Source organism: Penicillium hispanicum (genome assembly GCF_028827665.1).
Source record: "Penicillium hispanicum strain IBT 35686 chromosome Unknown utg000006l_segment0_segment0, whole genome shotgun sequence".
Taxonomy (NCBI): domain Eukaryota; kingdom Fungi; phylum Ascomycota; class Eurotiomycetes; order Eurotiales; family Aspergillaceae; genus Penicillium; species Penicillium hispanicum.
In genome coordinates this window covers 745335-759224 of record NW_026623198.1, presented here as the reverse complement: position 1 = coordinate 759224, position 13890 = coordinate 745335, and the positions used below count along the sequence as shown (strand labels likewise).

The window sequence follows — 13890 nt, the reverse complement described above, 5'->3', positions numbered from 1 at the left end:
CATTTTTTCAGTGACCACAAATCTATCTTTTTCGTCTCACCACCATCTCTCGAAATTATCCCAGGACGTGATTTTCATCTAGCCCTCGTTTTCTACAGTCCACCTTACATCTGGTTATCCCACTTCTCACAAGTCTCATACAGGCCAAGGTTTAGCTTAGCCAAGCTGCACCCCTTACCCTCATCTCCATTGCCAACATTATATTTATCTCTATTCAAAACAACTTTCCCCGACTACTTCTTCTCGCATATCCTGTTTCTTCTTTTTGCCCCTGGGGTTATCTCAGCCGAGATAATATCTCAGGTTGACACTGTTTTCCAGACGTCTTTCAGCACGTCTCAACGAGCATCCTACTTTGCACATCAAGTGCGACCTGGACATTTGCCTCGCCAATAATCCAACACTCACCGGTTCTCGGTTTCAGAAAACGACTTCTGAATTTGCTGCAGTTATATCCTTTCACTTGTGACAGCAGGTCTAGTTGTCTCAACAACCGCAGTCGGCAACATCTTCTTTTCTCCAAACCGCCATCTTTCCTACTTCCACCTCACCACATCGACCACCAGGTTGATCAATGTGAGTGCGTTCCAAAACCTCATATGCTATCTTCGGGGAAGATCCAGAGCCAGACACCCTCATGATATTTTGGCTTGCTCCATCTCATCTTTCCAGCTGTCGCGGCTCTGGTCTGATGCTTGTCACAGTTCAGATTGTCAATTCACACAGTTCTTTTCTGATATCTGGATTTTGCCCTCCGAGAGAACCCTGACTAGCATAGCTCCCTGGGCTGGATAAGGATCATTCAGCTGACTTGCCACCAGCAAATTCCGACCGAATACCTTCCTTGCTTTATACGCCTTTCCAAAAGATGCCGAGTTACGCTCCACTGACGCAGGGCTTGAAGCATGTCCGCGACGTCAAAGAGCTTGAACCTGGCGAGACATACCTGGTTCGCTTCAAAAACTCCCAACGAGAATACAAGACCGACCTCTGGGTAGCGGTCATTATCCCAGAAGGCTTCGGATCGACCAGGAACTTGAATCGTCGCCCTAAAGGGGCCCGCCCGGAAGACGGAAAATGGACGACTCCTCTCAGCGAGCGTGTTTACCCTATCTACATACCAGGAAGAAACAGTTAGTAAGTCTGCCGCTGTTCGTCGTTATTGCGAGGCCGAGTTCCAGATGACAGGTGCTCCTGGCTGACATCTCCCTAGTCGATGGACGCAATTGAACGACCTCTTCCAGCTGGAAAAAGATGTGCCCGCTGAATTCGCCAGCTATAGCAAGCGCAACGATGCGAAGCTGTTCCGGACCCTTCACCGTATCGCCAACCAGAATCCAACATGGGAGTTCTGGGAGAGCATGGCGAATACGGAGATGCAGGCAAAGGGCAAACGCAAAAAGAATTTGTCTCTCGTCCTGCCGGAGGGTTACGAAGATACCATTGGGGCCGATATATATCTCCAGGGAGAAGCTTCCGATTATGATGAACCTGGATCGAGCCAATCAGTAGCTACTCGTGCAGAAAGACCTTCTGATACCCGTGCAGGTCAATGTGCGCCGCCTGGCCCCATGGAACTCGAAGCTGGGACAGTCTTGCCACCGAAGAAGGTGCAACATCGCAGTGTTTCCTTCTCCGCATCTCGGTAAGTCGGTGAATCTATGAAATACCAAACTGGTGATTATCGCTGACCGCATCAGCCATCTAAGCTTTCCTGGCGAAAGCTCATCGTTTCTAAGCTATGTGACTTATGGGAAATCGTGCCGATCGTCCGATGCTGGCCCGTGGAATGAGCAGAAGAACCGAACTGTGGCAAATACCAACGACATATATCCGGCTGTTGTGAGAAGGACACAGCTTCCTTCGTTTCCGAGTTACCAGGACACGGTATTCAGCTCCAGAGACATCGTTGGTGAACAGAAGCCAAAAATAGAGGACGAACTCGATGTCAACCCTTTCAACGAGAAAGAGAAGACCTCCATCTTCGATTTGACCATGAGAATGGCCCTGGAACACATATTCCTCCACAAGGAAGAAGCGGTTGAGATTCTAGCCGTCTTCCATGACATGGTGGAGATTCAAGGGCGCCCCGAGGCCGAGCACATCCAGTCCTTTCTCATCCACAAGGAGTTCTCGCCGCGCCTAGTATCCCTCAACGCGCCATTCCCAACACATACATCCAATTCTAAAGATAACAGACCCACCGACGAAGAAGTCCAGTATGAAGTTGGTGATTGCTACAGAATGCAGCGCCAGTGGAAACTGGAAGCCGTTGGGGATTCTGACAATCTCCAAAAGCAGATCATCTCGTTAGGTCGGTTGTATCTACAGGCACGTCGTTTCAAAATGGACGATCTCATCCATTTGATCACAAGGAAGCTCCAGGCAGCCTGGAACTCTTACCCAGGTCTTTGTCAACTTGAACCACTTATGGATGTCACTACAATGGCATTCAGTGACCCTTCGGTAGTCGAGCTGGACGAGCTACAGACCTGGCTAATCAATTTTATTGCGGATACCCTGGATCTCTTCTTCTACGTGTGCTCTGAACAGTTCTGGGCGGCCATGCGCGAAAACCCGGCTTTGCATCATGTGGTTTTCAGACTGCGCAAGGAGTTTCTTCAGGAAAACCCGAACAAATATTCCGATCCACGTCTTCTGATTCAGAGTCGGGGCATTAACCAGTTATGAAAAGGGGATCAGAGAAGTGGGAAATCTGTAAAATATGACGATGGACATGAGTGGACTGAAGGGGCACAGCGGGAGCAATCCAGGAATGGGCAGACATATGAGAGATATCTGCAGGCAAATGACAAGTGGCAGGTGGTTATTCTGGCCTTGATTATCATGGTAGCTTTCAATAGGGCGAAGATACCCAGGGATCCTGGTATATGTGGCCATCTCACAACATCCAATTCAACTTCAAGGGCAGAAAAACCCGGGAAATTGCACTTGTGTCTTCCATTAAATCGATAAATCCTCATTCGATAACAACGGGATGAGATGAAAAGGCATATTTTGATCCGATTAGTGTTAATTCACCGCTGCACATACTCCTAGGTATTCATACAAATAACGTCATGGTATCTCATGCGTAAACCATGACTCAAACGCAACAAAATGTTTCCTTTGGGCAACAAGACACAAAATGGGTTCCAGATACAGTACCGACGAGAAAAGAAACAACAAAAGGCTCAACCCATGTGCAGGAAACGAAACCAACAACTCAGAACCACCAGCATCCTAGAGATAACTCATGTGCAGCGGTCACAGAAACAACGCACAAGCACTAGTACAAGCGCAGCGCAGGCAGATGAATTTGCTTTAGTCCGACTCGGTAGCCTTCTTACGTCCACGCTTAGGCTTCTCAGGGGCACCGTCCTGGTCGTCGGTCTGGGATTTCTGGCCTTTGGTGGGGCGACCACGGCGCTTGGGCTTCTCCTCGCCCGCTGCCTCATGATAGTCATCCTTGGTAGCTTTGCGTTTGGTGCCCTTCTTCGCTGGCTTGGTGGAGTCCTCAGCGCCAGCTTTCTGGGGGCGGCCACGCTTCTTGGACTGAGCGCCAGCATCCACATCCGCATCCGCAGAGGTCTCATCAGAAGTGCCCTTCTTTTTGGCGGCAGGTTTCTTGCCATTCTTGGTGGGTTTCTCCTAAAGAGCAGCGTCAATACCGGATCTCCCGAGAAGCGGCCGCTTCGCAATAGAGGCAGCAGCAGCCATGCGAGTGTGTGGTTTTGTGGGATTTACCTCTTCAGTGCCATTCTTGGTAGCACGGGCCTTTTTACCCCCGGGCTTAGAATCGTCGTCCTTGACGTCGGCGGCCTTCTCCTGAGTGTTCTCAGAGGGCTTGACTGAGTCGCCATTCTTGGCATCGGCCTGTGTACTGTTTAGTCATGGTCGCATGAAAAGGGAAGAGCATATTACATCTTCAGCTTGCTTCTTCTTCTTGCTACCAGGAACACGGAAGAATTTTGCGCCGGGCTGGTTGCATTCAAGGTCCTGACAAAGATGGTTAGACTGGACAAGGACGAAGTCGACAATGTATGAAGACATGTTGAGCAGTTGATTAGCGGATGCATGCACTTACTCCCTTCCAGTCCGCATTGTCGACATGGCCCTGCTCCAATGCATCACGAATCTTGGCCTGGTAAAGTTCAGGGAGTTCCTCGTAGCCATCCAGGCTGTTGTAGTCAGTTTCGTCGGAGCGAATATCTTCCCAGGCCGTCCTGATGTTCGCAAGCACCTTAGGAGTCACACAGCCCCTGAAAGTTGTTAGGGTCTTCATGCAAAGCTCATGGAGGCTGCAAGAACTTGCCAGTGGCGCCACTGATACGATTGGAATCTTTCATTCTCAATCCAGGTGCCGACGCGAAGCTCGCCTTTGCCGATTTTCACCTTAGCATCCTTGCACTCCTTGTTTGTGCATCCAGCACGTGCGGAAGAAGCAGCCTCTGTATGACGAGTCAGTAGGTACAGTATCAAGTAGATTCATGTATGTGGGGTGATAAATTCCAGTGGTAGAAATATGGCAAGATGCCATCAGTCCAGGGCTTGCGGGAGCAGGGACCAACTGAGTGATACCAGAAGCTCCTGAGCTCCACAACGCGCACTTACGCGACAGGGGACGCGGCGATGCATCAAAATACCAGGGGAATGGGCGCGAAGCCCAGTGAGAAATATGGAGAAGGAACGCGACCATATGGATAGAGCGATAGAAGGATCAAGCACAACTTACCAAAGCGATAAGGCATGTTGACGGTTGAGACGCGCTCTTCGTCTGCACTGCCTGGGGAACTAAGAAATGCCGATTCAGATCAGGAATAGGAGAAAAAACCCGAAGAAGACAGTGGATGACGGTTGGAACTGGAATCCAGAGGGTTGGGGAGAAGATGAACTTTCGGGAGCGAGAGTGGCGGACTAAGGTGCGGCCGCCTGGGTAGGTAGGCAACATGCGAGCATTTCACAGTGCCAACCAATAAGACAGATTCGTTCGAAATGATGGTAGCGATTTAAATACCCAAAAAATCACAGATAATTCTCTATCAACAAAGATTATCTCTGAATGGGTAATTCACCTTAGAAAGCAGGATCTTGGTTGTTTTGACCACTGCGACCTGGTCTCGCCTGTACCATACTGGAGGTATTCTCCACGAAGAAATTCATAGGCTTTTCAGCATGAAATATGTGAGACTAATGATAATGATAGCCTCTGGTGCTTCATTTCCTGTTCTAAGTGTTGTGACTTTTGACATGGAGCTTCACGTTGCACCCGATGAGAGCAGATAGGTCTACTTGATGCAACATGTACTGGGGTATTGGGGATTTGCAAGGCCGACTTTTGTTTCTCCAACAACTCAATTCTTAAAATTGAGCCCCGTTAGCGAGAACCACTTAGAAAGGCTGCAGCTAGTTGTGTTCTGCCCATCCATGCACTGTGTTTCGCAAGGTATGAACAGCAAACTGCCTCAAAGGCCAGACCACAGGCTAACAATGCCAGGTAAATCGATGATCACAACGGAAAACAGACTGAGCAGTCCCAAGGGAACAGTGTCAACATGAGAAAGCGATTGCCCGAATAGATACCAAAATGCTATACTTCAACCGCCCCTCCGGAAGAGGTTTAGCGTGTCGCAAGTCCATTTCACCATCGCCGTGCGCTCCTCCGTTGCAACCACCTTCACCCTTTCCATCGCATCCTCCCATTGTCCAATTTGCGAACTATTTCAATCACCGCGCTTGGATCTCTGTCGGCATTGTTTTCCGGCGTGATCCAGCTGCCGAGCGTGCGGTACCAAGACCCTGTTTCTCTCGAACGAAGAAAATACTTGAGCGCCACTTCGAAGCAGCGATCCTACCCCTACGAACCCGTGCGCACAACAGATTCTCCTCGATACAAAGACAAAACTACAAATATGTCTGAGCCTGGGCCAGAGTCAGTCCCTACGAGTGCCGACCCTCGCAGCAAGCGGCCAACCAAGCGGCGTGCCGTGACACCGCACTCCGAACAAGCAAACCAAATCGAGACCCTCTTCAAAGACCCATCGAAAGAGGTCCAGCTGCCAGGGACCTCTAAGCAGCGCACATCGTCATCCCTGGTGCCGCCCCCAGAGATCGTGGCCAACGTCCAAGGTTCCTCGGCTGGTGCGGGTTCCGGCGAGTTCCATGTCTACAAGGCGAGTCGGCGGAGGGAGTATGATAGGCTGCGACTGATGCAGTCGGAGGTGGATAAGGAGAAGGATGATGCGAACTGGGAGAAGCAGCGAGAGGAGGCAAAGCGGAAGGATGACGAGAAGACTGAGAAGAATCGGCGCCGGCGGGAGAAGAAGAAGGCTGCAAGAGGGAACAATAAGAATGCGTCTGGTGGGAAGATGGATGTCGATCAACCTTCGTCGTTGGCTAAGGGGCCACAAGCTCCTGGTGCGACGAATATCCACTCTGGTGCTGATGCTGATGCTGATGCGGCTGTTCACCAGGTGGAAGTGCCTGGTGTAATTATCCACGAAGAGGACTAGTGGCAGGCCATCTGTGGCTCTGTGTACGATACTGATAATATACAAAGATACCCATATGGCAGTTCATTTTGATCTAGGATATTCATACAGAAAACACCCCAGAGGCAGTCGTGTAGCATTATGTACGGGCCTGAAGTGAGGCCTCAATGATCATCTTTTTTTGTTCTTAGCTCGTCTATTACTCTTCGCCGCCGCCACCACCACCACCGGCCTGTTGTGCCGACTTGCCGCTGCAAATATCGTCGACACGGAGGAGCAGGCATGCGGACTATGAGAGATGTTAGCGAACTGTGCTTCAGAGTATGCGAGATATCAGTAGCTTACCTCAACTGCCGTCTTGATGCTCTGGAGCTTCACAGCTTCGGGTTCCCACACGCCGTATTCCTTCATATCGACCAAGTTGCCAGACTCACCGTCCAGACCCCAGGAGGTGTGGCCCTCCACATGCTTAGCGCGGAGCCGGGTGAGGACACGGATGGGGCTGGCACCGGCGTTCTGGGCCAATGTCCGAGGAATGACCTCCATGGCATCGGCAACAGCCTTGTACGGCCATTGCTGCACACCCTCAATGGACCGGGCGAGTTGGCCGAGTTTCACGGAGACAGCCATCTCAACAGCACCGCCACCAGGAGAAAGGCGAGGGTGGAAGATGACATTCCGGGCAACCGCCATGGCATCCTGGAGGTTACGCTCAATCTCGTTCAGAATATCCTTCGACGGGCCACGGAGCAGGATAGTGCAGGCCTTGGGGGCCTTACACTTCCGCATGAATGTGAAATACTCATCACCAATCTTCTCAATCTCGAACAGACCACAGTTGGTACCAATGTCTGACTCCTGGATATCGTCGACACGGTTGACGATGGTGGCACCGGTGGCACGAGCGATACGGTTGTTGTCCGTCTTCCGCACCCGGCGGAGGGCGGTGATGTTGGCCTTCATTAGGAAGTGTTGTGCAAGATCTGGAATCCTTGAGTTAGAATATGAAACCCGTCGAATCTCATGAGACATGCTTACCAGAGACACCCTTCTCGGTGATGACGACGTCAGGCTTGAATGCCAGGATGGCCTCGCACATGTGCTTCACCTGCTCCTCCTCGATCTGCAGAATTCGGTTCCAGTCATCCTCCTTCGAAACCTCAATGTTGGTTTGGGACTCGCCCTTCTTGTACTCCAGAGGACAGTCGAGCAAGAGAATGCGGGGGTTCTCGATTCTCCTCCGCATCTTGGGGTGCGTGATATCCTTGTTAACCATGACGCCGTCGATGACCTCAGAGTCCTCAATCTGACCACCAGGAACCTTTTCAATACGGGCGTACCGCTTGATATCCACCTCCTGCTTTCCACCGCCGACGTCAAAGGAGACTGTCCGGACAGCGTTCAATGCCAAGCTGCACATCAAATCGGACCACCGAGAGACAAACTTGGTTCCAATGGAGGACTGGATAAGAGTGTACATAGCCTTGTCATCGTGGACATCAACGGGTAGCGAAACCTCCTCGATGATCTGGAGAGCGTCGGCGAGGGCGCGCTTGAAGGCGGAAATGATGACGACGGGGTGGATGTTGCGTTCGAGCTGGGGGAGGGCTTGGGCAAGCATTTCACCGGCTTCGGAAATGTTAGAGATCCACAAAGATACCAGGAATTCAAAAGAATCATACCCAAGATGATAACCGTTGTGGTTCCATCTCCGACCTCTTCGTCCTGAGTTCGGCTGAGCTCGATCATGCTCTTTGCTGCCGGGTGCGACACCTCGATCTCACGGAGAATGGCGTGGCCATCGTTGGTGAGAACAATACCACCCATTGGGTCAAGCAGCATCTTCAACATGGCCTTGGGACCGAGACATGACCGAATGATGTCGGCAACACTATGTGGGATTATTCTTTTAGTGTCGGGCAGAGATGGGGAAGGGATGGAGGGAGTCGTACGTCTTAGCAGCAGTAATGTTGGACAGCTGTGCCCGACGACCGACTTGTCTGTCACCAGCATTGGTGTCTGTTGGGCTGTTAGCAGACGCCACCAGCCAGATAATCGGGGGGAGGAGGGGCACATACTCATCACCACCACCGGAGCCTGCATATTGGCGGTGGTCTGGGAGGAAATTGGAAGAAATGAAGAGACGGGCTTCCAGCTAAATAGAACTTGAAATACCCAGTGGACAAAGGAGAGAAGCCAACTCGGATGCGCGTTGAGGTCGCCCGCATCCCAAATTTCCAAAGTGGGAGCTCCCTGACACTAAACCGAATCAGGTGTTGGACAAACAAAGCAAACATTGATCTATGAAGATCGAGAGTACCGTTTTGTACTTTGCATGCTCCATGATCATTGTTGACTGGGCCTGCAGACGGAAATTATGGATGACAGCACTTACCAATATTCAGAGCCTGCTTGTGGTTAGGAGCTAGACGCACTATGTCAGTCAAACGTAGGAGAAAGATTTGACCCCTCTAAACCACCTCCCGTCGCAACCCGCCCGCTGGTGGTTTGAAGAGTTAAGGACTCTGTCTGCCTCTGTCTGTGTAGGATTAAGATGGGTGTGTTGGATATACTTGCCTGCTCTCGCCATTTGTCTGTTTGCTGAACCGTGTATGTGATGAAATCTATTAGCTGATGTTAGAAAGGCCTTTTCTTCCTCTATTGAGCGAGGCCCAGTCAACAATGATCATTTAGAGCGTGAAAAGTTAGAATCCTGTAACAGAGGGTTAGTCAATCGGTCTCATAATCTGGAAATGAAAAGTAAGCTGGGAAAAGGAAAGATTTGACGACGTCGTACGCGAAGGATCTTGCCAAGTGCCTGGGAAGAATCAAGATGAGGGATCGGGAGGGTGATGGAAGGCAAGTGTAGAAGTGGAAAACTGTGTGCACTGGGAGAGAGAAGAGAGGAGAGAGGAGAGAGGAGAGAAGGAGAGAAGGAGAGAAGGAGAAAGGAGAGAAGGAGAGGGAAAGAGGCCTGCGAACTTGGGCAATCTGAACTGCGCAGGGAGTTACTGCCTCATCACCAAGGCACCCAACATCAAAATGAGCGTGGACTGATATCCCAATTCAAAAACCTCCCACTGTTAGGAGCTCTTGGCAAGAAGCAATATCACTCGAAGTCGTTAAAATTTGGCTGTCCTCGATTTTTATAGTAATGACCGACGGCCCAGTTTATCACTTGCCATTCATTTAAGCTTCTGTTCTCATATCGGTCGTTTTAACAAGTTTACTGCCTTCATGTGTCCTCGCGGAGAAAGAGAGCTGATATAGATGGACATATCGCAGAGGAGGATTCGTTTGATTCCATGGGTGGTTGGGGATATTATCAAGTAGAGTTGTCAAATATAATACAATGCCCGAACAGCGAGCCTGTGGGGCTTTCCAGGCGCTAACAAACCAGACTTGGGCTTTAAGTCCGTTCAAGTAATGTTCGACGAGATAACAAGCCACAAAATCATGCAGAAAGCTGATCACTAGATTGGTACTCACGGCTCTCGCCAATATCGAGCACGTCAAAGACACCTTCTTGGGGGTAGCCGAGAGTCTCCAGCGCAGTTTTCAGCTTCTGAGGGGGCTCAAGGACATCTTCCTCAGTCAGAACCCAAGTTCCCCAGTGCATGCCTAATGCAGATTTGCACTTGGTGTCGATAAAGATCTGTACGGCATCATGAGGATCCACATGTGCCGGACTCCACACATGGCGAGGAGCGTATGCTCCGATGGGAATTAGGCCAAGATCGAAGGGGCCGCGGAATTCACCAATTTGCTTGAAAGCAGGGCAGACGGGGAATTCGTACTTGGGATCATGGTCGTCCTCCCCCGCGGGAAGTTCAGGGACTGCCCGATATCCAGTATCCCTGCGTGGTGTGTTAGCCAATGTCCGCGTACTGAATCCAAAATAGAAACAATAAAATACCCTGTGAAATAGACGTTGCTTCCCCCAGACTCAATCGACCAAGAAGCCCACAGGGTCTTGTAGCGGTCAAAGATACCGCGAGCACTGACATGTTGGGCAGGCATGCAGCTGATCCGAGCCTTGATCTCTGCCGTCGATGAAGCAGCTTCGCCCTTAGCCTCAACTTTTGTGCCTTTCTGCTCCGAAGGCGACAGAGTGATGTCGCACTCCTCCCACCAATCCAGCTCCGTGACATTCTTGCTCACGCAACTGTTAAACCAGGCCTTCACGCCCAAAGGCACAAAGAAGTGACAGTTCGGATAGTTCTCGGCAATTGCTTTGACGCCAGGGTAAGACAGATGGTCGTAGTGATTGTGAGAAATGACGACTGCGTCGATGAGGGGGATGTCCGTGGGTTTGCACGGGGCGTCGGTAAAGCGCTTCGGTCCTGCGATATTGTATGGACCGCAACGTTCCTCGAGGACGGGATCAAAGAGTACTCGGAGGCCACTCGGGAACTCGACGTAGTAGCAGGCATGCCCAAGCCATGTCGCGCGCAATCTTGGGGTCTCTCGAGTTGGCAGGAATTCCGGCTTTCGAACGGGCACTGTCGGGCCTGAAGTGTCTGGAACGTTTGCTTCACCATTGAGTCGGCGCCTTTCATTTGCACACCAGTCAGTCTTGGGCTGGCATTTTCATTGCATAAATTTCTCACTTAATGACCTTGAAGGCACTTGACATGTTGATGTCGCGCCATGAACTGCGGAAAAATCTCGAGTTAGAATCATACCACACGGCAGTGGGCATAGAGCGGTACTCACTCCCAGGGATTTCGAAAACCGGACTTGGCATGATGACTCTTCTTCAAGGCATCCTCAGGAGCCGGTCTGGCCGGAGAGGTGGCCACCGAGAGTGCGTACAAGACCTCGGTCGTGGTTGAGCCCATGTTGCGGACCGGGGAATAAGGGCGCCAGTAATTTGTCGGACGACAAAACCGGGGGCGCAGGAGAAAACCACGCATCGAGACGGACGGGGGGATTTTAAATGCACCGGTTGCACCCCTGACCAGAATCGCGCGGATCACGCGCCGGCTCCTTCGTGCTGATTATTGGAAAGAATGTCTGGAAGAAAAAAAAGGTAAAATGGCCCCGATAACTCCGCCTCGGGAATGATTGGCCCGACGGCCACATGCGAATCCCGTCCCCGGAGGCCCTGCACGGCCGGACTTGACGCTGCATGCATGACTGGCTGGAGGTGAGCATTGCTGTCGAATACGAGATCCCCGATCTCAACCCAAATGCCGTGGATGATGCTTCCATGGCTGGCGCCGCCGCGTAACCGGGGCTCCTGCAGAGGCCGGCCCGTTGTACTTCCGATATCTGGCTTATCGTCGACCCGCGCTTTTAGTTTCGTCAACTCCCACTGCGCGTTTCGGCTGGCATGGAGCCCCAGGCTGCTTCTAATGCTGCGCCCACTGCGGGGGACTTGATCCTGCAGCAAAGAACGGAGGCGCTTCAATCGGCCCAACAGTCGGCACAAAAGGGCGATGGCAGTCTCTTGTCACAGTTGACGAATAATCCCTTGTTCACGGCAGTATGGAACCCTCCCATTGACGTCCCGGCTTCGATTGCGGTCGCTGATACATACTTTCTTTCAGGGCTTCGGTCTCGCCGGGCTGGGGGCTGGACTTACATTTGCGCAGAGGGGTCTTCGCCAAGGCGCGGCACTTCTGCGCCGCCGCATGCTCGTGGACGTCGAGATCAGCATTAAGGATGACTCGTATCCTTGGTTCCTACATTGGATGACCCTCTATCAGCAATCACAATTGTCGGCCGGTCGTGCTACAGCCAACAACTCCGGCATGATTGACCGTCTCCTCACCAAAATGACGCCCGCCATGCGCCACCTCTCCATTCAAACACAGAAGGTCGAACACTCCAACGGTGCGATCCATACCCATTTCTCCTTGGTACCCGGGCCTGGAAAACACGTTCTGCGGTACAAAAATGCATTTATCTTCGTTAACAGGATGCGCGAATCCAAGTCCCGCGATATCCAAACCGGGAAGCCTTGGGAGACGATTACCTTGACTACCCTCTACTCGCATCGCCATATTTTCGAAGACCTCTTCACCGAAGCTCATGCCTATGCTGCAAAATCACACGAAGGAAAGACAACCATCTACAACAGCTGGGGGACGGAATGGCGACCTTTCGGAAACCCGCGGCGAAAGCGCCCGTTAGAGTCGGTGGTGCTCGACGAGGGTGTCAAAGAACGTGTGGTGGAGGACGTTGAAGACTTCATTTCAAGTGCATCCTGGTACCATGATCGAGGCATTCCCTACCGCCGCGGATACTTGCTTTATGGTCCACCTGGTACTGGCAAAAGCTCCTTCATTCAAGCCCTGGCTGGCGAGCTGGACTACGACATTGCCATTTTGAACCTTAGTGAACGTGGACTGACGGATGATCGGTTGAATCACCTCCTGACAATTGTTCCAAATCGAACCCTGGTTTTGCTGGAGGATGTCGACGCGGCTTTTTCGAACAGGCGCGTGCAGTCAGACGCCGACGGCTATCGAGGCGCCAACGTGACTTTCTCTGGTCTGTTGAATGCGCTTGATGGCGTAGCTAGCGCTGAAGAGCGCATTATCTTCCTGACCACCAATCACGTCGACCGACTTGACGAGGCCTTGGTGCGACCCGGGCGCGTAGATATGACGGTGCGTCTTGGAGAGGTGACGCGCTACCAGGTCGGACGTCTCTGGGACCGGTTCTACGAGGAGCTCGACGCCAGTGGAACTCACCGAAAAATGTTCCTTGACCGGCTCGCGCAGCTGGGATTGATCGAAGACGAAGACGGGCACAAAGCGGACCGTTTCAGAACTACCAGTGCTGCAGCTCTACAAGGGTTGTTTCTGTACAATAAGGGTGATATGGAGGGCGCGATCGCCATGGCGGAGGGACTCACCTATTCTGTTCATGATCAGGCCTCGGGGGCATAGTCCCGGTCGAAGCGACGAACCATTGTACCATATGATGTAAATATAACCCGATCCTGCCCATAGATCTCTTCCGTGTGCAATCCCGCCGTGTCTTCATCCAATCCTTCCGCCCCGCGTTGTGCCGCTGTACATCTATGCGCCTGTGCCTCCGAGCGTCGAAGTTTACGGTGAGACTTCTGCACCAGTGAACCACCAATCTCCATCCAGAATAGCAGCATTTAAGGATTTCCAGCTGCAACGCCCCAATCAGGCGATTTCGTCGAAGCGCCGCTTCCTGCAGTCGCTTCCTCCGTCCCATCGTGAGGGCCAATCACACCCGCCGTCTTCTAAGCGCCCACCCCCAAAAATAGGGTTGTCACATCGAATGCCATGGCGCCTCGGTCAGCACTCGCGACGAGCAGCAGGAATCACTCAAGCACACCGACTATATGTCAGTCGAAACACCCCCCCCCCCCCCCCCTGGTCGTGGTTCTTTGGCTGATCCTGGTCGAGTCTGTTCG

General features: G+C 51.9%; 6 protein-coding genes across 6 annotated transcripts; 3 read left to right on the top strand and 3 right to left on the bottom strand.

Annotated features, from left to right (window-relative positions):
* Positions 1–868: 868 nt before the first annotated feature.
* On the top strand, positions 869–2691 carry N7459_006649 (uncharacterized protein; the record flags this gene model as incomplete). Its single annotated transcript, XM_056945817.1, has 3 exons — positions 869–1137; positions 1214–1645; positions 1710–2691. The coding sequence occupies 3 exons, from the start codon at positions 869–871 to the stop codon at positions 2689–2691; spliced, it is 1683 nt and encodes a 560-aa protein (XP_056797816.1).
* Positions 2692–3324: 633 nt separating this feature from the next.
* Positions 3325–4699, bottom strand: N7459_006648 (PARP-type zinc finger-containing protein; the record flags this gene model as incomplete). The annotated part of the gene is made up of 6 exons (XM_056945816.1): positions 3325–3651; positions 3748–3876; positions 3925–3999; positions 4088–4262; positions 4334–4451; positions 4615–4699. 6 exons carry the CDS (start codon positions 4697–4699, stop codon positions 3325–3327), a joined length of 909 nt encoding a protein of 302 aa, XP_056797815.1.
* Positions 4700–5912: 1213 nt separating this feature from the next.
* On the top strand, positions 5913–6512 carry N7459_006647 (PRKRIP1 family protein; the record flags this gene model as incomplete). Its single annotated transcript, XM_056945815.1, has 1 exon — positions 5913–6512. The coding sequence occupies one exon, from the start codon at positions 5913–5915 to the stop codon at positions 6510–6512; it is 600 nt and encodes a 199-aa protein (XP_056797814.1).
* Positions 6513–6690: 178 nt separating this feature from the next.
* Positions 6691–8594, bottom strand: N7459_006646 (chaperonin-containing T-complex subunit CCT3; the record flags this gene model as incomplete). The annotated part of the gene is made up of 6 exons (XM_056945814.1): positions 6691–6780; positions 6837–7474; positions 7530–8120; positions 8174–8382; positions 8444–8510; positions 8570–8594. The coding sequence occupies 6 exons, from the start codon at positions 8592–8594 to the stop codon at positions 6691–6693; spliced, it is 1620 nt and encodes a 539-aa protein (XP_056797813.1).
* Positions 8595–9945: 1351 nt separating this feature from the next.
* Positions 9946–11407, bottom strand: N7459_006645 (uncharacterized protein; the record flags this gene model as incomplete). Its single annotated transcript, XM_056945813.1, has 3 exons — positions 9946–10348; positions 10408–11011; positions 11227–11407. 3 exons carry the CDS (start codon positions 11405–11407, stop codon positions 9946–9948), a joined length of 1188 nt encoding a protein of 395 aa, XP_056797812.1.
* A 419-nt stretch (positions 11408–11826) lies between these two features.
* On the top strand, positions 11827–13390 carry N7459_006644 (bifunctional AAA family ATPase chaperone/translocase BCS1; the record flags this gene model as incomplete). Its single annotated transcript, XM_056945812.1, has 2 exons — positions 11827–11979; positions 12044–13390. The coding sequence occupies 2 exons, from the start codon at positions 11827–11829 to the stop codon at positions 13388–13390; spliced, it is 1500 nt and encodes a 499-aa protein (XP_056797811.1).
* Positions 13391–13890: the final 500 nt, after the last annotated feature.